General features: G+C 37.3%; 1 protein-coding gene across 7 annotated transcripts in view; it reads right to left on the minus strand.

Annotated features, from left to right (window-relative positions):
- Window positions 1-24,405, minus strand: part of NIPBL (NIPBL cohesin loading factor) — a 168,541-nt gene that overhangs the window by 98,645 nt on the left and 45,491 nt on the right. For 6 of the 7 annotated variants that reach the window (XM_083818455.1, XM_083818452.1, XM_083818454.1 and 3 more), the window contains exons 2-4: window positions 10,372-10,515; window positions 8,091-8,256; window positions 6,952-7,082 (exon numbers count right to left, since the gene is read on the minus strand). In XM_083818455.1, coding sequence (XP_083674581.1) covers window positions 6,952-7,082; window positions 8,091-8,256; window positions 10,372-10,435 — 361 coding nt within the window. In that variant the 5' untranslated portion in view covers window positions 10,436-10,515. Of the gene's footprint in view, window positions 1-6,951; window positions 7,083-8,090; window positions 8,257-10,371; window positions 10,516-11,745; window positions 11,773-24,405 lie in introns of those variants that run through there. The other variant, XM_083818450.1, reaches the window with a different exon arrangement.

Genomic DNA, 24,405 nt, shown 5'->3' on the forward strand with positions numbered 1-24,405 from the left:
TAAATAGAAACACAACAGGACATATACTCACATCCCAGACTAGTGTGTAGGTATTGATTGTGCCAATGAGTAAAAGATTTGGGAGCTTCACAAGTCAGAAGGATACAGAAAACTTATGTCACTTTTTTTTGAGAAAAGAGAGCTAACTTTCAACTGCAGTGCACCACTTGCAGACTCGTACAAGATACCTTCTCTTCCATAATGCCCAAGTGGTTTCTTTCTACCCAGGAAGAAAATCTTTCTATTCCACCTCCAGTACACTTAGAAAGAATATTATCAAAGAAGATGCTGAAAAATTTTATCACAGAATCATAGAATCATTAAGGTTGGAAAAGACCTTCAAGATCATCTGGTCCAACCATCACTCTGCTACCAATGTCACCCAATAAACCATGTGCCTAAGCACCACACCAACCTCTCCTTAAACACCGCCAGGGACGGTGACTCCACCACCTCCCTGGGCAACCCGTTCCAATGCCTGACTGCTCTTTCTGAGAGGAAATGACTCCTAATTTCCAACCTGAACCTCCCCTGGTGCAACCTGAGGCCATTCCCTCTAGTCCTATCACTAGTTACCTGTGAGAAGAGACCGACCCCCAGCTCCCCACACCTTCCTTTCAGGTAGCTGTAGAGAGCAGTAAGGTCTCCCCTGAGCCTCTTCTCCAGACTGAACAACCCCAGTTTCCTCAGCCTCTCCCCACAGCACCTGTGTTCCAGGCCCTTCACCAGCTTCATGGCCCTTCTCTGGACACGTTCCAGGGCCCAGAACATGTACACATACTGAGGGGCCCAGAACTGACCACATTACATTACAAAGCAGGGGGCAGGTGCAGGCCTTCCTCAGGCACTGGCAGAGAAAGGGGACAAGGACAGGCAGCAGAGCAGAGCCAAAGTCCCACCTGTAGACTCCCAGCGACTATAGAGTTTTACGGTCACATTCTGGAAATTCAGGAGTTGTACTACCTGGCAGGTCACAAGTATTGCAGTGCTTGAAACTAACCCGCATCTTTATTATGGAGATACTAAATCAATTTTTTTTTTTTCCTTCCCATTTTTCAATGCAGGTATAAAGAATTTGCTAACAACCACATGACATATTGTGTCCAGTTCTGGGCACCTCAGTTCAAGGACAGGGAACTGCTTGAGAGAGTCCAGTGCAGAGCCACAAGGATGATTAAGGCAGTGGAGCATCTCCCTTATGAGGAAAGGCTGAGGGAGCTGGGTCTCTTTAGCTTGGAGGAGACTGAGGGGTGACCTTATTAATGTTTGTAAATATGTAAAGGGCAAGTGTCAGGAGGATGGAGCCAGGCTCTTCTCAGTGACATCCAATGACAGGACAAGGGACAATGGGTGCAAGCTGGAACACAGGAGGTTCCACTTAAATATGAGAAGGACCTTCTTCACGGTGAGGGTGACAGAGCACTGCAACAGGCTGCCGAGGGGGGTTGTGGAGTCTCCTTCTCTGGAGACATTCAAAACCCACCTGGACACGTTCCTGTGTGACCTGATCTAGGTGTTCCTGCTCCAGCAGGGGGACTGGACTAGATGATCTTTCAAGGTCCCTTCCAATCCCTATCATTCTGTGATTCTGTGACTCCGGAAGTTGAAATGGTGCAAGTACAAATAAATTTACACGACTTTCAACCAGGTGATTTAGTAATAAAATCAAATGTCTCATAGCTAAACAGCATCAAAATCCACGTGCAAATTGCAGCTTGGGAAAAGCAAATGACCAACGGAAAGCTGACAGTAGTCCACAATTCAGAGTGCCTTCATCAATCCTTGAACTGCTATCACTGATTTCAATTATTGCAATATTTGCACACGGAAAGCTTGTTTCAGAAATCCTCCCTGTCACCCTCTTTCCCCCCTTTTACCAGTAGAGATGTGATAATCCCCCAGGAATGCAGCTGTTACTACCTTCCCAGTAGGTGTAAAGTGCTGCATTCCAACCAGATTAACACACACAAACTATCCCAGAGTAGGAGTGAAAGTCCCTAGTTGTCTTGAAAGAATCTGAGACCTCCATATGTCACTGAAAAGGTCATTTCATTGTCCTGAGTAACAGAAGGGGACACATCAACTCCTGCGAAGTTTGCTTCAATGGACAGTGGTTGCCTCGCACCGAGGCAGGTGGCAAGGAATCTCCCACTCACAGGTAAAAACCACAGAGATGCCCCTGCAAGTCATCCATCCCCCAGCCACTTCTTGTAGTGTTTTTTTTGCTGCAGGAAGTTCCCTGAGTCCACATGCTCCACAGGTTCACATGTTGGAGACGCTCTATCCAGAGGTTAGGATACTCATCAGCTAGTTACAATTTTTTTTTTTTTTTTTGGTGAAACTACTAACCCTTAACTATGAGTGTGGTGAGGCCCTGACACAGGCTGCCCAGAAAAGCTGTGGATGCCCAATCCCTGGAAGTGCTCAAGGCCAGGCTGGATGGGGCTTTGGGCAGCCTGGTCTGGTGGGAGGTTTCCCTGCCCATGGCAAGGGGTTGGAGCTAGATGGTCTTTAAGGTCCCTTCCAACCCAAACCATTCTGTGATTCTGTGACTAAAATTCATACACAGAAAGCTGACAGAACGTGCCCATATTAAAACTAAACAGGTACCATGCCATTTTATATGAACTATACAGGTGAAGGTTCATTTTAGGTTTAAAGCAAAGGATGCGCTTTTAAAATACTTAAAAAACATATTTGTTTTCTCCTCCCTAAATTTAGAAAACATTTTGAACCACACATGTGACATGCATTGGTTTGAAAGAATTTTTTTTTTTTAAAACATGTAATTTAAAAGAAAAAGCTACAGGTTATTCTGTGGCAGACAGTTCTCACTTCTCTATCAGGAGCTGGGGTGAAGGGCGACAAGGAAGGGTGGAGGAGAAATAAGAGGGTGGTGGCACGAGGGGGATGCAATCTAGACAACTTAAAAAAAAAAGTCTTTCCAAAGTAATGAAGTAATGATGAAAATGAGGCCGGCATAAAAATAAGCCCCAAAAATTTAGACTAAAAAGGATCTGAAAGTAGTATATGGCCATTAATTCTAAAATATCTTGTATGTATTTAAGTTCTTGCCATATCACTATGTAGCAGACTTATGGCTGCACTGCGTATGTGCATACCTGAAATACTTTAAAATTTCTTTTAACTGCAACTTCAATTTTGGAAGTTGGTAGTGTTTGATTCTAAGAAAACATTATCCCAGTAAAAACACTCCTCTAATAAGTTTCCTTAATATATACTCCCAATTTTGACTATTTTTTAATTTATTTTTGGCTTGGAGAAGAGCAATACACAATTCCATTTCGGCATTCCAACTAAATGCCAAAGAATGCACTACATAAAAATGCAGCTCAAGGTCACAGAAAAAGTCTGTGATCTATGATTCAAGTGTATTACAGCATCATGTATGTTTAAGCTAGGACTGCTGAGCTACAGGTGATTTTTCAGTAAGACAGATGCTCATTTGAAAGTGTACATCCGCAATGTTCTTCCCTTTTATAGGCACACATGAACTTGCATTCTTGTATAAATGGAAAAAAAATCTAAGTAATCGACACTTTTGGATAGAAGCACAAAATTTTTATCCAAAAAAAGTTGTGGTAAACAGTTCTAAGTGAATTTTAAGACCTTTCTGAACCCTAAGCTACGCTATGAATACTAAGCTTTAGCAAAACATTATTTCAGTTTACCTTCCAACATGTATCTCTGCCAAAAGACAGAGCCAAAGTGTTGAGAGGGAAAATTGGACAGGGGACCAAAACAAAGAAGTGTCCACATAATACCTCGTTCTTGTGCTGTTCACAGAATCACAGAAGGGTTGAGGTTGGAAGGTGCCTCTGGAGGCCATCTGCCCCCTGCTCAAGCAGGGTCACCTACAGCAGGTTGCTGAGGTCTGTGTCGAGGCAGCTTTTGAAGATCTCCAAGGACGGAGAACACCACAAGCTCTCTGGGCATCCTATGCCAGTGCTCTGTTACCTGCACAGTACAGAAGCGCTTCCTGATGTTCAGGTGGAAACTCCTGTGTTCCAGTTTGTGCCCATTTGTCCTGGCACTGGGCACTGCTGAAAAGAGCCTGGCTTCATCCCCTTCACACCCTCCCTTCACATATTTATAAACACTGATGAGATCCCCCTTGAGCCTCGTCTTCTCAAGGCTGAGAGTCTCTCAGCCTCACCTCACAGGAGAGGTGCTCCAGTCCCTTTATTACCTTGGTGGCCCTCCACCAGACTCTTTCCAGTACGTCCATGTCTCTCTTGTACTGTATAGGGCAGAAGTGGACACAGTACTTGAGCTGCAGCCTTACCCGGCACTGAGTAAAGGGAAGGATCACCTCTTGACCTGTTGGCAATAGTTTGCCTGCCTAATGCAGCCAAGAATACCACTAGCCTTCTTAGTGACAAAGGCATGTTGCTGACTCATGTTCAACTTGGTATCCACCAGGACACCTAGGTCCTTTACTGCTAAGCTGCTATCCAGCTGGGTGGCCTCCAGTATGTACTGTTTGGGGTTGTTCCTCCTGAGGTTCAGGACTTTGTGATTCTTCTTGTTGAATTCCATGAATTCATCAGCTCCACCTCTTCCAGCCTATTGAGGTCCCTCTGCAAGGTGGTCTGCTTAGTTTTGTGTCATCTGCGTATTTACGGAGGGTATACTCTACCCCATCATCCAGATCATTCATGAAGATGTTAAACAAGACTGGACTCAGTACTGACCCCTGAGATACTCCACTCCTGACTGGCTTCCAACTAGACTTTGCACCATTGACCACTACCCCAGTTTTCAGTCCACCTCGCTGTCTCCTCCTCCAGCAAACATTTCAAGAGCTTCTCTATGAGGACCTTATGAGGAACTTATGAATTCCTTATCAATTTACAAATACTGGGCCACAGTACTTACCACTGACTTTACTGTACACTAGACCCAATAGAGAGCAGAAAAATAATATTCAGAAGGAAGGCAGTAAAGAAATCAGAAGAGATGAGCTTGAAATACTAGAAGAGAGTCTAAGATTCATTCTTCTAGCTGGTAAAAAGCATTATGTAAGATCTCTAAAAAAAACCCCAATTGTTCTGTAACTTAGGACTATGCAGAGATTCGCAACTGCTCACAAAACAGCAGAAAAAACAGCCTTTCCTGACCCGATACAACCACATAGCTTCCTTTCGCCTTGGAGATCTGAATGGGACATATTGATGCGAATAAGGCTACCAAAACTTGCTGGTATTCAGCTTAAAGACCTACCTATTTCAGGATAAGAGTGTGGTCTTTTTCCATTGAAAATGACATAGCACTTTGCCTAGCTATTCCAACCATTTATTCCAAGACCTTTTTCCTCTCAAAATCATTTATCTACATCTATGAGCTTCCCTTCTTCCTCCTTTCTCTCCAGTTTTCTGATTTCAGACTTACATTGCAATGCTTGCACTGGCACATGTATTCAGAATTAGGCAAAATACAACTAAAGAATCAAGGAATTTTAAAATTCTGATCTGCCCTGATTCTCTGAAACGCTTTAACTTTATTAAAATAACATCAATTATTCTTTTACGCTTCATATTGAATTATTTTTAATTCCGTATCAGTATCTTCCTTCAAGCATAGGCCAAGGCATATTTACTAAAGATAGAGGTGCTTTTATTTCCTTAAGGATTACTCATTCTTACCCTACTAAATCAAGCTACAAAAGCATTTCTCCCTCTGAACCACAGCATTAACAAAAGTTAGAAAGAAATTAACTAGCTTTGTTTCCTCTCTTTCAAAATTTTCTAATGGAACAAATAATTGCCAAACCAATGTCTCACTTTCACATTGGCAAAAAATTATTTTACCCTACAAAACTGGTGCAAAACTGATTCAAGCATATGTTCTTTGTGGTACCACTCTGCATACTATCAGGATAGTCACAACTCTTCCCACCACTGGAAAAAACATGTTTTGCCATGGCTGCCAAAGAACACAGAATCTGGAGGTTGTTATCAGAGCTCAAATTTCAGGATCAGTGAACTTCTAAATATATAGCACTGTCCTTAACTTTTTCATTCAAGAAAATGCCTACACTCTTTCAAAGAACATTACATGTTCTGTCCTAAGCAAGTTCTTTTCAAATACTATAAGGCTTTTTACTGAGTAGGCTAGGTGAATGAACGTAAATCATCTATTTCTTTTTTCCTCCGTACAAAAACACTCCACACTTTCCATCTGCTGTAAACTCCTACAACTATGTATATTTCTACAGTGCTAGCAAAACTTTATCCTCACACTGCAGAAACTGGAAATTCTCCTACTCACTTTATACTTTAGTATTTAAAGAATAGATTTCAGGTGCAAGAGAAAATATCTTCAGATTTAAAACTATCATCTGTCCAACTAATCCTTTGCTTTGTGTCTTCCTTTCTCCATCTTTGCTATCCAGCAGTAAACACCTTAGAAGAGAAATCAGCTGTCAGAACACTACAACCTGTATGGCATTATGAATTGCTGAGAAGAGAAATGGCAGCGAATAACTTATGTATGATTCATTCAACCTTAATCCTTACCCAAGAACTACCACTCACTGCAACGATAAACTGTAGTTTTACAGATTTTCAGTAAGATCAAGGCATAGTTTTCCAACTGCAATTAGTTACTAAGACAAATATATGAACTTAGCATGAAAGAAATTCAAATAAAATGTTTTCAAAATAAAATTCAATCAATCCTCCTATAATTACATTTCTGTGGGTAAATTAAACATTATTTTTACAAAAATACCCCATAGAGTTATTTCAATGCTTATCCCAATGCAAACACTTGTTGAAGATGACAAGATACATCCTTTGTATCAGTATTAGATACAAGGTAAGGCATAAACATCAAAGATGTAGTCCATATGTACTTGTTGTTAGTATCAGTCCCTTTAACTTACAGAACAACATAAAATACAATCAGTAAGTAATCAGAAATCCTTACCACTTTGTACCCCATATCTGTTTTGCATGCTTTTCTCCCTGAAAACATTAGGATTCCTTGCCAGGATGGCCTGCAGCAAGACTGGTATATCTCCTTCTGGATCATCGCTGCCAAGGTTATCTTTCAATTCTCTGCAATTGTGGAAGTAAGCAAATAAAGAAGCAAATGCTCTTTCAAATTTTAAGAAAGTATGGTCAAGTAAAACAAACAAACAAACAAAACAATTAAAATAATTTACTGCTAAAATAAAGGAAAAAACAAGTCTGCAAAGCACTGTTCCCTGCCTCTATTTTTTTCTCTTCTTTAAAGAGTGGAAAGAAAACTATTCCTACCAGTCTTCAAAATTAGTTTCTGTTATTAAGCACATATATCCATGGCTGTCAGTTTCAAGATATTATAAAAGTTTCTTATGCCCCCTTTTGTATTTCTGTAACATCAAGAAAGTATTGTGGTAGTGAAAGTAAGATATACATGAATGTATAATATTCAGGTGGTATATTTTATTACAAAAATTGACATCACAGAATTCCCTCTGAACTATTAAATATCTAACAGATTTTCTACAAATGCATCAGTGTTTTCATTTATTGTTTGTTTGGGGTACTTTTAAAAACTATGTCCATTTGCTCAAGATAATTTATTGAAATATGTAGGAAAAAGACAGTGCTGTCAACATAAGAAAATTCAAAGGACAACACGCAAAACCGAACAAAACAAAGTATACATTAACAAAAAGTGGACACTGGCTGATTCAATCCTTACAGTGCTAAAGGTCAACACCTGATCAGGATCTTACCAGTAAGTTTCTTTTTGTGTATTACTGGATATATAATTTGTCTATATGCATTATTCACCACACTGGAATATAAGTAACTGTTGCACAGCCAACACCACCATTTGCGCTCATAACTAGCATTATGGAACAAGCAGCAGATCCATAAAAACACACGGTTATTCTTCAGGGCTACTTGACTGAAACAACTGACTCTTACACAGTGTAAATCTGCTAAGAAAGCCTAATAAAACAAACTGCATGTTCTGATCTTCAGATTCTCACAAACATCCCTCTCAATCCAATTCATTTTAATCTAAAGGAATAAGGACAGTAATGTGATATAGCTTAAGTTCAAAATACATACATGTGATCTGTTGACACCTGATTGAGACTGTGGACAAGCTGTGAAACCAGATTTTCATCCCTGCAAGCCAGAAGGCAGTTCACCTCTTCAGCTATCCGTCCATTGAAGAGTAGGCTTTTTGTTGTTGTAGCAGGTAAAGGTGATGGAAGAGGCAGCTGGTTCAAAACTGTTATTAGAAGACAGAAAGAAGTTCTGAATCATTTCACAGAACACAATCATACAAAGATGTACAACCTCTTGGTTCATTCTTTTCCTGTTGTATTCACTTCTATGCAAGTTGCCTTCTCAAGAAAAGGTTAGTGTTGTTGGTTGGTATGATCATTACGGCGTTAATTCACTCAAAATATCTATACACAAATCTTGGTTAAAGGATTTATATGTTTAATGAAAGACCCATCTCAGTATTTCAGTTAGATTACAAATGAGCATATGACACTTACAGAGTGCATTCTTAGCTCTACATGCGTAAGAAGGACGTGTATCAAATCATAAACCTTAATCAAATGATTGGTAGTATTATATACACAAGAGAAAAGTAAGCCGTAAGAGGACAAAAAGCAAGCTATAAGATAAGTCACTTTCATGGATACAAGAAAACAAGCTGACCCAGACTTCCCAGGGTGATTAAGGCTCTGAGATAATGGTTTTAACTAAACAATTAGAAATAGTTTCAGAAAAACAAACAAACAAACAAGCAAAAAACTAGATGTAATATACTCTTTCAACTTTTCTTTGTATTTTATACTTTGAAATTCTGAAAGGAAAAAAAGAGGGGGAGGGATTCCAATTTTTTCTCCTATGCAATGTATGTCTATTGTATTTAGAAACATATTTTAATTCAAATGAAGTGCATATTAAAAATTGCTTTTATTAATTTCTCTATATTACCTTGAATGTACCAGAAACCTGAAAAAATTAACAAGATCAGCAAAACATACTCATTTATTACTACAGAATAAATTCCAGCTAGTGAACTGAGCCTATTTTACCGCCTGTAGTCATCACACCCTCCATATTTTTAGGAGAACGTGTCTTGTCCATTCCACTTCCTTCTTTTCACATAGACAAAAATAAGGGGAAACAGACAAGCTGTTCTTTTTCACCTACTCCAGAGTTTCTAAACATCAGATGAATACTACAGATAACAAAGCATATACACAACTAGTACAAGGGATGATCCACCCACCATAGTTCAGTATTTCAAAAACTTCTGTGCAAGGAGTTTGGCCATTGACTTCTACCAATTATGTATTTTGACTTTCTTTAGAACCTTTTTGGCAAGTGTTTAATGCTGGAAAATTTCCCGTAGCCCAGAAACTTATGATTTGCATCCTTATGGCCCACTGTTAGATGCAGATACACATACATATATAGGCATATGCATATATAACTAGTATCTTCTTCCAGTTTGACATTTCAGAATACCAGAAAGACACAAAGAAGAGCGTTTTTTTCTTGAATACATCTGCTCTTTTTTTTTTTAATTGTTTTTGTTTTGAACTGTAGGCAATTAAATTCAATTATTGGTTATATAACTTCAGTTTCTCTTAGAAAACTTTCCCATATTTTAACAGTACGGTAACAGTCATTTTCCTTTCCTTGCATTTTGTCTTCCTGATGTATTTGAAGACAGCACACAAACCTCACCTGCTCCATACATAGGCTGAACATGTGGCATCCCTGCCTATGGCTGGGGAGTTGGAACTAGAGTATCTTTAAGGTTCCTTCCAACCCAAACCATTCTATGATTCTGTGATTCTATGAAAAAAGAAGCCTCATAGGCTGAGCTGCTTAGTTCCATTCTAGCAGCCCCTATTTGCAACTATTAAGTAGAGCAAATTTTATACCTTGACCAAAACTAAGGAAATATTTTTCAAGTATATTCAGCATATTTCACAGCTCTCTTTGTTGAATATATGTTCTACACAGGTATTTTATCATTCTTTTGTTTTTCTTCTATTTGTGGGATACCCAGAAATGTTTCTGAATGATTAACTACATTTTGAATAACTTAAGCATCAGGTTTACTCAAAGTTGATTTCTTTTTGTTTGTTTTTAAATCTAGAATTCACTACATGTTAAAATTAGCATTATCTTATTTGAATATATTTTTAAAATTCACATAAAGGAAAAATTAACCTTTTAAATGCCAAACCTAATTTCAGATTTACTTTTTTAAAGCAACTTTTATAAAAAAATATTTTTACTATTTTTAAATACAGGTATTTGCTGAAAAGGTTGAAAGAAATATATCAAAGATGAGGAAAAGAAGAATACTTACGGTCTGTAAGACTAGCAATCCCTGCAAGAGTAGTGATGGGAACATGAGGCATATCCCCATTCATCCTGAAGTTCTGGGATGGTAGTGCCTACACAGATATTTTAGTTCAGGTGCCAGCTATCATTACTTCCCATCTCCCAAGCACTAAAAGAAAAAAACAAAACCAAACAACAATGTTTAGTTTACTTAAAAGTCTTTAAAATTCAATAATATAAATGAAATTGCAGACCATAACCTCAGCTGTATACTAAGTACATCTTGTTAAGAGTACGTAGAACAATGTGGAATTTCAATATCAAATGGCATTAAACAACCAAAAGGCAGGCAAAAATGATGCAAGATAAGGCAAAAGAAAAAAAATTTCTCAGGATATACAGCACTAAACCAATAGTCAATATATGGTTATTAAATGTACACGGACAATTAAGAGTTAATAAATTTTATACCTTATTTTGAAAACAAGTCAAAAAACAAAAAATCAGTAGCAAAACTTCTGTTGGTTCATAATACAGTGGAGAGTATTTAATCCATAACCAGTTTAACTAATTAGCTGCTATATTCTCTTCTCAATTTTGGAGAAGGAAGTATTTTTCACACAAGAGATGGCTACCAAAAATAAAAGCAATAATATACATATGCAAGAATCAAGGAAACAATGTGACAAATAGAAAATCTTAGTGAATTTTAAAAGAGGTATCTATTTCAAAATTAATCTGATAATATGTCTTTAATATTAAACATCCTCTGGTAAAACTGCTGCTTGGAAGCGTATCCCCCATTCCACAAAAATAAAAGGCTTCATCCCACTAAACCAGATATTGTTTGTTTCCTGTAAATGGTACAGTTTGTATTCAACTAAAGAGTAAGTATTTGTTTATTCAGTTTTCACTAACTGTAAAGATTCCAATTGCACTGAAGTCTACACTACTAAAAAAAAAAAAGACATCATAATAATTTCAATTTCAGTTGCAAAATTACAAAGTTTACAAAGATCACACGTTACAGTCCACTATTATTACACTAATGACAAAAATTGAGCATGATACACCCTAAAGAGAAACAAAATAAATTAAAGGAAAGGAGCTTGATTATGCATTTATATGTGTACCTACTATAGACAGGTATCTGTATTAACAGTGTTGTGGTTTAACCCGGCTGGCAGCCAAACACCACACAGCCGTTCGCTCACCCTCCCCCTTCCCTCTCTGGGATGGGGGAGAGAAACGGGAAAGTGAAGCCGGTGAGTTGAGATAAAGACAGTTTATTAAGACAGGAATATAATAATAACAATAATAATAATAATAGTGATAATGATAATAGTATTAATAATAATAATGTGTAAGAAAACAAGTGATGCACAATGCAATTGCTCACCACCCGCTGACCGATGCCCAGCCTATTCCCGAGCAGCCGGCCCCCCCACCCCGGCCAGCCACCCCTATATATTGTTTAGCATGACGCCAGATGGTATGGAATACCCCTTTGGCCAGTTTGGGTCAGCTGTCCTGGGTCTGTCCCCTCCCAGCTCCTGCTGCACCCCCAGCCTGCTCGCTGGCAGGACAGAGCGAGAAGCCGAAAAGTCCTTGGCCTGGTGTAAACACTGCTCTGCAACAATTAAAACATCAGCATGTTATCAGCGCTCTTCTCATCCTAATCCAAAACATAGCACCCTACCAGCTACTATGAGCTACTTAACTCTGTCCTAACTGGAACCAGGACAACAGTTAGTGAAATAGTAAGAATTTTTCCGTAAGCATTTATGTTGGCTACTAAAGGTGCTGAAATCACAATTTGCTTTTATTACTTTACAAACCAACATTTTTGCGAATCACATACACAATACATACAAAACAAAAGGATACTGGCATTTCCTTAATAATTCTTCTTTCTTTCTTTCTTATTCCAACACCAATACCAATATACAGGACACCCCTGCTAATAAATACATACAGATTCTAAGCAAGAGAAGGAAACTGCATATTTTAAGTCTTCTATTGAAAGTTTTTGTGAATCACCAAAGTTAACTTTTCAGTTTCCCTATCTACATGCAATTGAATTCTTTGAAAAACGTACCAACACTGAGGTTAAACAGAACTGATAAAGAGCTGACTTCCTTTGTACACCTGCTACAGTCTCATACTTTACCACTAGAATACATTTGTTTATTAAAAATATAGTACATTACAGGTGCAAAATCTAGCTAAGGAAACTGCTGCAGACAGATATACTCTGTGGTTTGGGTTTTCAGGGTTTTGTTTTGAACCAGGAGAAAACAGCTTTCATGCACCCAGAGCAGCTTCAAATACTAGTCAAGGTTCTTTACCTGAAACTAACACCAAGATACACAGAATTTCAGTGGTTTCCTACTTCCATAAATAAGCAATTCTTTAAAAAACAAACAAACAAAATCCCTACAAACCTACAACCTAACTTTTTCCATGATGAGTCAGCAACATCAAACTCATGAGAGCTGTTAACACTTCTAAATTAAATTATATGTACAACAGAAAGGCCATGTCTGATAATCTATTTCTCCTGACTGAAACCATATCAACACTGACTAAAGCCGTAACAGTAGGTAGTATTATTGGGAACCCTGTATGCAACACTGAAGCAAGGAAAAAAAAACCTTATCACTTTCACTTCCTGATAGCCTGGGGAAGGTGTAAACATTGGAGGCAGTCACTATTAATGCAAGTTCTTTCCCGGTATTACTGCCACAATAATTAAATTATATAGATATTCAATAGGGAAAATTCCTCCCAAACCAGACAGATTAGAAGCCTCCACAGCTACACAATAAGAAATCCAAGCTGGCAAGGCCCAGACCTGGGACTGCAGCAAGCTAGGATGGTCAGGAGAAGGGCAAACTTTCTTTGTAAGAGGAACATAGAAGGGATTAGTTTGTTTAGCTAACAAAACAAAGGTCAAGAGGGAACGTGGTTGCTCTCTATATGGCAGTCAAATGAGGGTGAAAAGGAGGAATGCTAAAGGCCAATGCTAACACAACAATACGTGGAGGAATGAATGCAAGCAAGGGGGAAATCAGAACAGAGCTTCTCACCATGAGAGCAGCCACTTTCTGGAACAGCCTCCTCCGGGCAGTATAGACAAGTAATACCATTACTTTAAAAATGGATTGTGCAGATGTTACAGAAGGGACAGGATGTGGTTGCCTGCACCAGCAGGGAACTAAGCATGGTGATTCAAGAAGACTCTTACAGGACTACGCTATTGTAAGTGTGATGATGTGAGTAAACAGATGAGAATAGACAAAAAAAAAAAAAAGAGATTGATGGGATTAAGCAATGAGATTAGTTTATACAACAAACACAATACAAAGAAACCACATGGGAATATTTGGGTCCAAATATTACATCTGTTGTGTTGAGAGTAAAATTGCATCTGTTATACAACTGGCAAAAAGGTGGAATTCAATTCCAGAGCTAGAGGCTGAGGTCCAGTGAAACTTAATATTAGAATTTGTTGTCACCAAGAACATTAGTAAAATCACTCATTTAAGGAATTCAAAATATCAAGCAGTTAGGGAAGAAAGAACTGACAGCTCAAGACAAAATAGGTTTTTTCATACAAACCAGTGGAACTGCATGCAACAATTAATGGCTTGACTGATGAATAACTCTGTTTTATATATTTTTAAATTCCTGAACTATAATGAGAGTTAAAAGTAGTACATTATAGCAGCTTACAATCAGTCAAGCAGAATCAAAATTTATCAATATTTAGATATTATTATACACTATCATCTTTGTACAGTAGCTTTTACAGGCGGTGCAAAAGTTCTACCTCTAGACGTGAAAAAGCTGAACATAATTAGTATCGGTTGACTTAAGGAAATTAAAGAACTGCTGCATTAGAAAACTTTTAAACATTGAATCAGAACATAGCAGTTGAAACAGAGAAATACACGTCCAATTTACACGTATGCAAATCAGGTATTGCATATTCAGTATATACGTATCTAGATTCTTATTCTCCATAAAACAATGGATACTGTAAAAGACATTCCAGGGAGGAAGAAACTACAGAGCACAAAGAAAGTTATACAAAGAACTCTTTAGTGAAAGGAAAACAGTGAAAGGGCAGCCTATATTAAGAATAATATATGAAAATATATCATCATAATACACAATAAAACCAAGAAGCCAAGGCATGACAGCAAGGAAAATAAAACTGAAAGCTTATGCTATAGATAAACTATTTTTTTAAACTACACAATTAAAGTGCTACTTCAGTATGTTTCTTCCCCCCCCCCCCCCCTTTTTTTAAAATTTTGTTTTTTACATATTGCAGCACCCGACTCTCAAAAAAACTGTAGGACTCTGACCGCTGGTTATCACACAAAATTCAAGTCCTGCATTTATGAATTGCTCCCCTTGGTTGAAACATGTTCTCATCTCCTTAACAACAATACCAGTTTTTCCATGGCTTAGCTATGTTCATGCATGAGAGTGGTAGAAAACAAAAAGGGGAATGTCTGCTTATATACAGTAACATAGAGGCTCAGCAGAAAGCTCCATAACCAAACTCAGCATTCAGAAATTTAGTATGTTTGTTTAAATATTTCATTCTTCATACTCCAGAGTATTCCTTATTATATCCTTATATTAAAAAAAAAAAGTATATATGACTGACCTAATATATTTCTGAGAAGATTAGAGATAAAATTAGGTGAATTAAAATTAAATCTTAAGAATGGCTATAGTAGAGTAGGACTCTATTTTTCTTTTTAAAAAGCATTCTATTAAATAGAACACTTTAAATACAGTAATTGAAACTAAATGAAACGTAGTAAGTCTTTTAAATATTTTCATTCTAACTAAAAATGCAGTTAGTGGTTTTCATTTCTTATATGTGGGGCAGTATCGTATTGATATAACCACAGCACCATGATTAAAGCTGATTTCTGCAGCTGCACACTCAAAAGTAAACCGGCACAGCTCATATATTAACTGTTTTATAATTTAAGTGGAGCAGTGGAGTTTTTCTTTTCTTTCAAATCAGCAAATGTGCTACTATAGATCTAAGAATCTTTGCCTCATATTTTGTTTTAAACTTCAATACCTTGCAATAAACTACTTTTCTTGTTACTACATATAGATGAATCTCTCCCAGTTACCAGTCTACAAGCTAATCCCTATAGAAAAATAAATAAATAAATAGAATTCAGCAATGAGAGGACAGACAGACAGACAGCATGAATGAATGAATATCCTCTAGTTCTCATTCAAGATCCTGAGCAGAGTAAGTAATACAGACATAACCCACAAGAGGGCAGACTTCCGGTTTCAAAACCAGAGCTACAGTTTAATACAACGATAGCAATTCTGTTAAAAGTTTCCAGATCTAAACGCTTTAATATATATTAAGGAAGGAGATACGGTTACTAAAACACTGTCTAACGTTTAAGTTACATGAAAAAAAACTAACACATTCATTCACAATATCATTCACAAAAAAGTTCTTACCACTAACTCAATCCTTGTAAAGTCAGCATTAGAAGTGATTAGTTATTGATCACTGATAGAGCTGTCTTAAGGTTAAAATAGTAACTCAAGGAACTATAAAGCCACCTGATAGGAACCTAACTTCAATTACCAGATTAGGGCTGGGAGTGTGCGGCAGCAAGGGGGAGGTGGGGGGGGTGGGGTGGGGGGAAGGGTGATCAGAAATCCAGAAAACTCATCATTAACAATAAAAGCCTGTGAAAACACAGCAGCCCAGGAAATTCACATTATATACAGAATAGTTTCAAAAAAAAAAAAAAAAGTAGATACAGAAACCAAATCCAGATGAAGTTCAGTGTGTTAATGACATCTGTATGTTTGGCTCATCAGCAAGTGGCTCTGAGTGACGCTGACAAAGTAAGTGAAAGGTTAAGAAGTTTGAGATAAAAATTATCAAATATAATTCCTAAACCAGTTTAAATGTAATGGGTTTTCCTAAAGCAATTCCAATAGTAGCTGTTCAAATCACTACACATAACTACCATAAAGAAAGAAGCCTTAGTGAAAAGTACTGTTCTGGGCCAGCTGTAAGTTGCTTCTGGATATAGAGCTGCCTTTAGAAAAATAAATAAATAAAAAAAAAAATACAGCAACCAGCTTCTTCCTGTGCAGCTCCTTCCACCATACCCTGCTCTCCGCTGCTGTAACGAATAACAAGGACATGGATGCCTGAGCTGCTGCCCACAAGCTGCTGGTGGCAGGGGCACACAGTAAACGGCAGCAAACACCAGTAAAGGTGGTGGAAGCACCCGGAGCATGAGAGGTCTGTGGGTTCAAGGAAAGATGGCCCTTGGTGCAGGAGCACAAGCACTGCTTCTACCAGGGTAAACGACCATCAAACGTAATTGTGCTTTACACCCCTAATAGCACTTCCTTGCAGGGGATGGGAGTTGACACAATCAGACCAAAACATAATAAATAAATTCAATAAATTTAATAACAACAACAATAATAATAAATATAAAAAACACAGCCCATCACCAAAACCCAGATGAAGCCACATGCAGAGAGCAAATACCTATGGGTAGTGCAGCTTCCCTGATCTACGCTACATGAATGTCTAGCAGGAAATACTGACTTTTCTTGCTACATTGCAAATACAAAGGGTGAAGATTCATTCGAAGCATTTCCTGAAAAGAATGAGTAGGTCCCTAACAGCATTAAGATTCTGTTCTGTTAAAGCCATTTCCTTCTTTTAAACACAAGAAACTTTTCCTATTTGTTCATTTTTATATATATAAAAATTAAGAAGTACTTATAAACAGTGTTCTCCACTTAAAAATAACATCTTAAACATTTAATTCAGATGCCTTAAGCTAAGAACTCTTTAAAAGGAGCTTCATACACAAATATTTAAGTACTATTTAAAAGCCTATTCACTCAGGCAACACAACGTTTCTCAAGAAATCACAGAAAACCAAATTGTATTTATGAAGTGTTGTGATGATCAACAAGTGTAGCTTATTGCAGCCAAAGAGGAAGCACCCCTCTTCACAAGAGAAGTCATACAAGATCGAGTCACTGATAATCCAAACCTAAACCAAGTGCTATACTTCGAAAAATTAAATTGTATTGTGCATGAAAAAATATTGTGTATTTTATAACTTTTAAGAGCTACTAGACATGAAATAGCTCAGTAGATTAGTTATGTTCACCAGCTCTGCAAAATAAAGCAGCTAAAACTTCTGTCTGGGAGAATACAGTTATTCAGGGAGCTTATTAGTGTTCCTTTTACATCTTTCTAAACGTAAACCATAAATATCCTCTTTATGAGCCTCTCCCTTCAGGTGAAAGATTCAGACCCTACTGAGCGCTACTGAATTATTTTTGTCCTTCAGAAGCAAACACAGAATTAACGTGAAAAAATAACTTTGCTTGGAAGAAGGAGTCAGGAGAACTTAACAAAGGGAAAACCTGCAAAACTTAAGTAGTTCATACAACTTATTTCCCATCTACGCTACATATTCTACTTAAAATTTTCATTGCAACTTACAAAGTACATCTGTAGTTGTGCTTGATTCACTGAGCACAGCACTTTTGCTTGCTTAGACACACAAGTAACCTCTCAGATGCAGGTAAGAGGCAATTAAAAGGGTTCGTTCGGCAGGTCACCACTGTCAAAGACAGAGAGCACTGTAGGATGCAGCACACATCTTTGTTACTGAAATAGTTGTGACAGAGGTATAAGAGAGCAATTACTAAATTGGTTTTTTCCAATCTTTTCTTGAATGTCTCGTTTCGTAGCTGGTAGCAATGCTGCCCTTTTCCAAAAACAGCTGTGCACTTAAATTTATTTGTTTTACTGACTTTTCTTTCTTTAATTAAACTAGATCTTTAACCAGGGATGGCTGAAAGCCAAGTGACCAAAAATATTTAATTCTGTTTTTTTTTTTTGTTTTTTTTTTTCAAACTTTTAATCTTGCATTTCTGTCTTTGAATTCCCTCAGTGATTCATAAACTTTTATTAAACAATACTGGGAAGAAATGGGCTGAGGCTTTCCAAAATTATTCGAGTGAGGGACAGAAAGGCTTGATCATTTGGCAGAAAATTATTAAATAATTCATTGTTTTTACTAACTATGTGCAGAACCACATAAAAAGCTTCATTTGTGCTGTCCTATTGTATGCATTTGCACAATTATTGGTAACAGTTATTTTTGTAGTTATATAGTATTCACTACACAAAATTTGCTCTGGTTTTTTTTTACAAGAGGAGTACTGCTCATGTAATAGACATATATAAGATAATCTAAGAAAAATACGGTTTCTAACACTAAAAAAGATTACAAAATAATTCATGGAACTTAGCATTTCAATTAAAATTACTAACATTTTGCAAAACCACACTGCTTGGAAAGATTAAACATGAGAGCAAAAGTAACATCAAAAGAAATAAATGCAGTGCTAGTGTTTAATAAATAAATAATAAATAAATTTATTACTTAACAGTAAATAATTGTGGAAGACTTCAAACATGAAAATTTTCATCTCAATAACTGATTTTAGTTAGCGTTCATATTCTAAAACTGAGTATTTAATACATTTTTTTGTGCACACTAATTTAGCAATCCTAAATGTAGAGCTCCACGATTCTAGACTAGACTAGAAAAGTCTAATTTATGTCAGGAGTCCCTGACTTTTACGTTTGTTTGTTTGTTTTCTTTTTTTTCTTTCTTTTTTGAAACAGAATCCGCCAGATAGTCATTCCTGACAATATTATAAATAAAGAGAATGTCAACAAGCACGTAAAACAGCATCCCTACTCAGCCAAGATATCGCTTTTTCCCAGCTGTGAAGACTTCATATGAACCCTATAGTTATCTAAACTTTTGGAGCACAATAAACTCAAAGGCATATCATAGGAAACAAACAGAGTCTACAGTTGTAAAAGCATGCATATTCAAAGTTATTAATAAGCCCCAAGGCATGCAGCACACGACCTCTAGAGGTACTGTGTTGGAGTTACTGTTAAAATTAACTCAAATGATTACCTGCTCACCAGGCACAACTGGGGCTAGATGGTAACAATCCCGTCTCTCTCAACAGCTAGGAATATTATTATATTGGGGTGTGGTAGGTCTGGGGAAGGATTCAGACGGCTGACCACGGAAGTGTCCCGTGTCACCCTGAACTTTTGCTGCTATTGCTGGTTTTCCTATGCCTGCAGTACAAACACGAGAGAAATTTCTTAAGCTCACGAACCATGCTGACAGGAAGGATGCAGTCATGAGAAAAGCATTTCTTTAAAGCAGTGTCTTTTTCACCTTACTGGCCATCTTCCATATCCTAGTGTTGATAAGCTGCAAATATCACAAACGTAAAGCAAAGCTACCTGGCAACTGCAGCATCAGTTTGCTAAGCTGCTCACAGGCTATGATCACTTCAGTTAAACTTGAACTCCCCATCTTCCAATTTTTTCAAAAATACCAGTGTCATAACATAAACAAATATTCCATCGATAACAATCAGGTGGAATATGAAAATTATGATGTCCGTGCACAAAAAGGCTTGGGAGCTTTCAGTGTTTGACCTCACCATGTTAAGTGTTCTCAGCTCATCTCCATTGGGTACTGAAGGAATAGTTCAACAAGTTACCAAGCCCAGCAGCAATACAAAGGAATACAGAGTAGCTGCCAACAGTGAAAGCATATTTGCAGAACTAATAATTTGTAGCAAAACAACAGCTAAATGTTTGTCTGGGTAGGACTAATACAAGCCAGTTATTGTAAAAACAACTACAATAAGGAACCTACTTTGAAGAAAATCTCCTTATCCATAGAAATTCCTGAAAACACTAATCTGATTTATTTATTTATCTGTTTTAAAATCAGATTTAACTATCTCAGATCAGTCTAGAATTTTTATTCAAACTTAAATATAGTTCATCCAATGAAATTTAGCAGTAAAATAAAAACACCTGAATTCAAGCTACTAATTCTGAATAAGAAATATCAACTCAATGTTTAATGTAGCTCAACTAATCCACTTTAAACGAATTCCTCCTGTTTACATTAGATACCTTAAGTGTCTTGTAGACAAGGTTTGAGCAATCCCTTTATTTCTAATTATTTGGACAAAGTTAGGCACATCTTCAAATAGTGTATCTGTAATCTAGTTTCAACTTCATTTTTCCATGGAATAAGGAAAAAAATTAAGTTTCACATTGTAAATTTCTATCATAACTTCTGGTATAAACTTGAACAGAAGAAGAGGGTAGAACAAACAGAAGAAAACAGAAGCACTGTGACATTTAGAGATTGAACCATTGCTTATCTTGAGGGAAAACAATGTCAAAACCAAGGCAAATCACCGGAGACGAAGTGAAACACTCCAAGTCATATAAAGAGATTAGACTGTAGGTAATCAATAGCAGATATATATATATATATATACACACACACACACACGGACACATATATTTCACTTAAAAGAGCAAAGCACAACCATAATTCATGACACACAAAATAATTCAGAAACTTTCCCTCTGAGGAGCTGCACTAAAATTATATATTGATATAAAATAGTATGCTTGGCATCACTATTTAAGAAAACTTCTGCAATGAGTACATTATCTGCTTTCCTGTGCCTCATTAGTAGCACTTGCATCAGCTGAAGCTTTTGTCTGTTTTCAGTAACAAAGGCATTTGCTTTATCACTTCATTTGCAGACTATTTTGAAAATACACAGAACACAACAATTGTGTAATAGTCACTCGGACACTACCTGCACAGCAATTCCAGAATGCACAAGGCATTGCTTACAGAACCGCCTATGAAACTTACTGTGACCACTAACCAAAGAAGTTATCCTTCTCTGCCCTTTTCCCTCCACACCCAAGATTTAAGTTTATGTCTTTTTATTCTAGTCTGGTTTTGTTCTACTCCTTTAGGTCTATGTTTCTCCAGTTGTCCTTCACAATTCCCAAGGACGTCACAGAGATGCAAAGGAACAACTTAGCCTCTCAGACAGGTGTGCGTGTGTACATGCAATCTGCACATATACAGACTGGAGAGGAAGACAGAAGGAAGAATAAGTTTAAATATGTAAAATCAATAACTACAGCTGGTATGCCTTTGCTCATACAGAATGGGGCTTCTGCTGACTCAGGACAGCACAGAGACAAGCCGGAAAGCAAACTGTTACACTTCACCAAACTTTTCCAAACATAGGTTTTAGGTGAGTGAAGGAAAACAACAGGCAATCTTACTGTTTCCTGACCTGCCTCCCTCCTGCCTCTATTTTTTATTGTTTTCCTTGTGTACAAGATTTATGTATTAATTCAGTTCCTCCATAAAATGTGGTCTGCAGCCAAGCAGGTATTTCTGCAGAGCTCTCCTTTTCAGTATGCAACACAATGAACAGCAGAAAACGAGTCACTTAAATTTGACAGGGCTAAAAATTACCATCAAGCTACTACTGTAACTACTCTCCACTACATGAAACAATCCCTTTTAGTGCCAATTAGGTACACAGACAATGGCAACAAATACAGCAGAGCATGCACCAACAACACTGCACATACTTGTTCTTCTCTCTCCCCTCTGCCCACACAAGCCCTTGGAAGAGGGGGAAGGAAGAAAGGGTCTTCATGCGTCCACAACTTTGCATATATTACTATTTTTCTCCGTAAATCATGGAATCAGAATTTTTGAGATTGGAAGGGACCCTGGGAGCTCATCTTGTCCAAACCCTTGCTCAAGCAGCGAAACCATAAGTAGACTGACAAGAGACTCGGGAAAAAAAAAAAAAGTCATTATAAGGTAAAAGAGCATCAGTAATCCACAAATTGCACTGTATTTTGCTAAGAATTAACCTTATGCTTAAGTTTACCAATCTTCCAAAGCTATTCCATGTTGCAGCTTTTACTTTGCCTTTTAATCCTGTTAATGTGTTACTTAGGTTGAAGGAAAAACCAAAGTTAGTTTCATGAAGAGAACTGACATGTACAACAAATACTCACTTTTTTTTTTTTTTAACTCTTTTACTGTTAAAGAACCATAACAAAAACAAACAAACAAGAAAGCCCCACAGAAATAGGGGGGAAAAAAACAATCAAAAAAACCAACACAAAATACATCAGTGCCTTTATAAATGCATCTTGCAACAAGAAATGGGTAACAACATCTCCAGCTCAATGATCTTTTAAAACAAAGTTAGAGGTATCCACAATGACGCATGTATTTCTTCCTATACAATCAGTAGAAGCAACAAAGCCATCACTATTCTATTCACAGATTCATGGAACTGAAAAAGATTCCACTTCCAGATTTTAACTATAACTATTACGACTCAATCTGAGCCATAGGCTTCTTATTCCTGCTTTGTCAAATATGAAGACCTTTCAATAAAAAAGCTCTCTACAATCAGATGAAGCAGATGAACTGGAAACACTGGACTCACAGATCGAACTTTTATACTTCCCCAACCATACTGTACCTGTAGTTTAGTATAACCACTACAGTTATTTAACCAGGGCAAAAAAGATGCATGTTCATCCCCAAAGAATACATTATCAACCAGCAAAGCTGTACCCTTTCTAATTGCAGGGGAAAATAAAGTCGTAAAGCAATTGTGCACTAAATTATCAGTCTGCATTTAAACTATCCCAAAAGTTTAAATATAAAACTTGTACTTTGTTGAACTCTCATTTAATACACTTGCATAGTTTTACTGATGATAAACTACCCTAACTAGGACACAATGCACTACAAACTGAGGCTTTAACTTCAGCATAACATGACATTCCCATTACATGACGTTAGCTTTGATTAGCTTCATCTGCTTTATCTGTTTTAATTTCACCCTATTCCTCTTCTCATGAAGAATACATGATACAGTTTGCAATTGTGAAATTGTAATAAATAGGGCAAAAACTTAACTAAAATGCCCCAAACTTTGTAATGAATAGTAAGAGAAATGAAGAGTTCCAGTAAGATCAAACCATTTCCAGTAGGGTACACTGCTGGATACAGACACAAATCTAACTGTTCCTAAGATCTCCCCTTTTCCCCCAGTAACCCTTCTCTCAGATAAAGAAGTACTATGCCTTTGACCTGCTGAAGTAACCATTACTAACAGACACCATAAGGATTCCAGAGCAATAGGTTTGCTTCCCAAGCTTAAAGGAAGCACAACAACTTAGTCATTTGGTCAGTTCTTCCAAACTAACTTTTACTGCAGGTGACACATTTGAAACTTCTCTATTTGATTCAAAGCACTGGTTACAACCCTTGCAACAGTGGTAGAAATGTATATGGCTGCTTGTAATGACCACCTGACTCCCCTCAATTCAGTCCCGTCCTCCAGGAAGACTGTGCAAGCAAACTCCTTCTCCTCACGGGAAACTATTCTTGTCACACAAAACCTGACCGTACACAATTCAAAGCTTGAGTGATGCTGAAAAGTGCATCCTAGTATTTGAACAAACAAACAAAACCAACACACACACAAAAACATGACAACAACTTCTCAAGATACTGGTTCCTAGAAATGCCTTTATCAGACCTCAGTACTTCTTTGAAGAATGAAAGTCCTTAACAATCACTCTTTATTGTAGTTTCTGAAGCTAGAAAAAGGACTGGGACTTGCTGTATTCCCCAAGATGATTCCAAGTTCTCTCACTTCAGAAGGCAATTTTGGTATCTAGCCTTCACAAAGCATGTAAAACCTCTACAAGCGCTACTTCACAAAAGATATTACGTGAGACAGGCACTCCTGGAAAGCTGTAAGAAATCACTTCAATAAAATTTCCATTATGTTTTTCTACCTCCTTAGAAGTAAATTTCCTAAAAAAGACCTCGCTGCTTATTAATGCATAATGGACAAAAGAGTTTCTAATATTAAATTCCATTACATATCATACAAGAAAAAACTCTTGCTGGAAATCAATTTGAAATGATAATTTGAGGAAACTGGAAAGGTTCACACTACCAGTCTCCAAAGTGACAATTTGCTCTGTAGTCACCTAGAGCACAGTTCAACTCTGAAGATCTAGCTTAACATCTTT

This window comes from Anser anser (assembly GCF_964211835.1).
Source record: "Anser anser genome assembly, chromosome: Z".
Lineage (NCBI taxonomy): Eukaryota > Metazoa > Chordata > Aves > Anseriformes > Anatidae > Anser > Anser anser.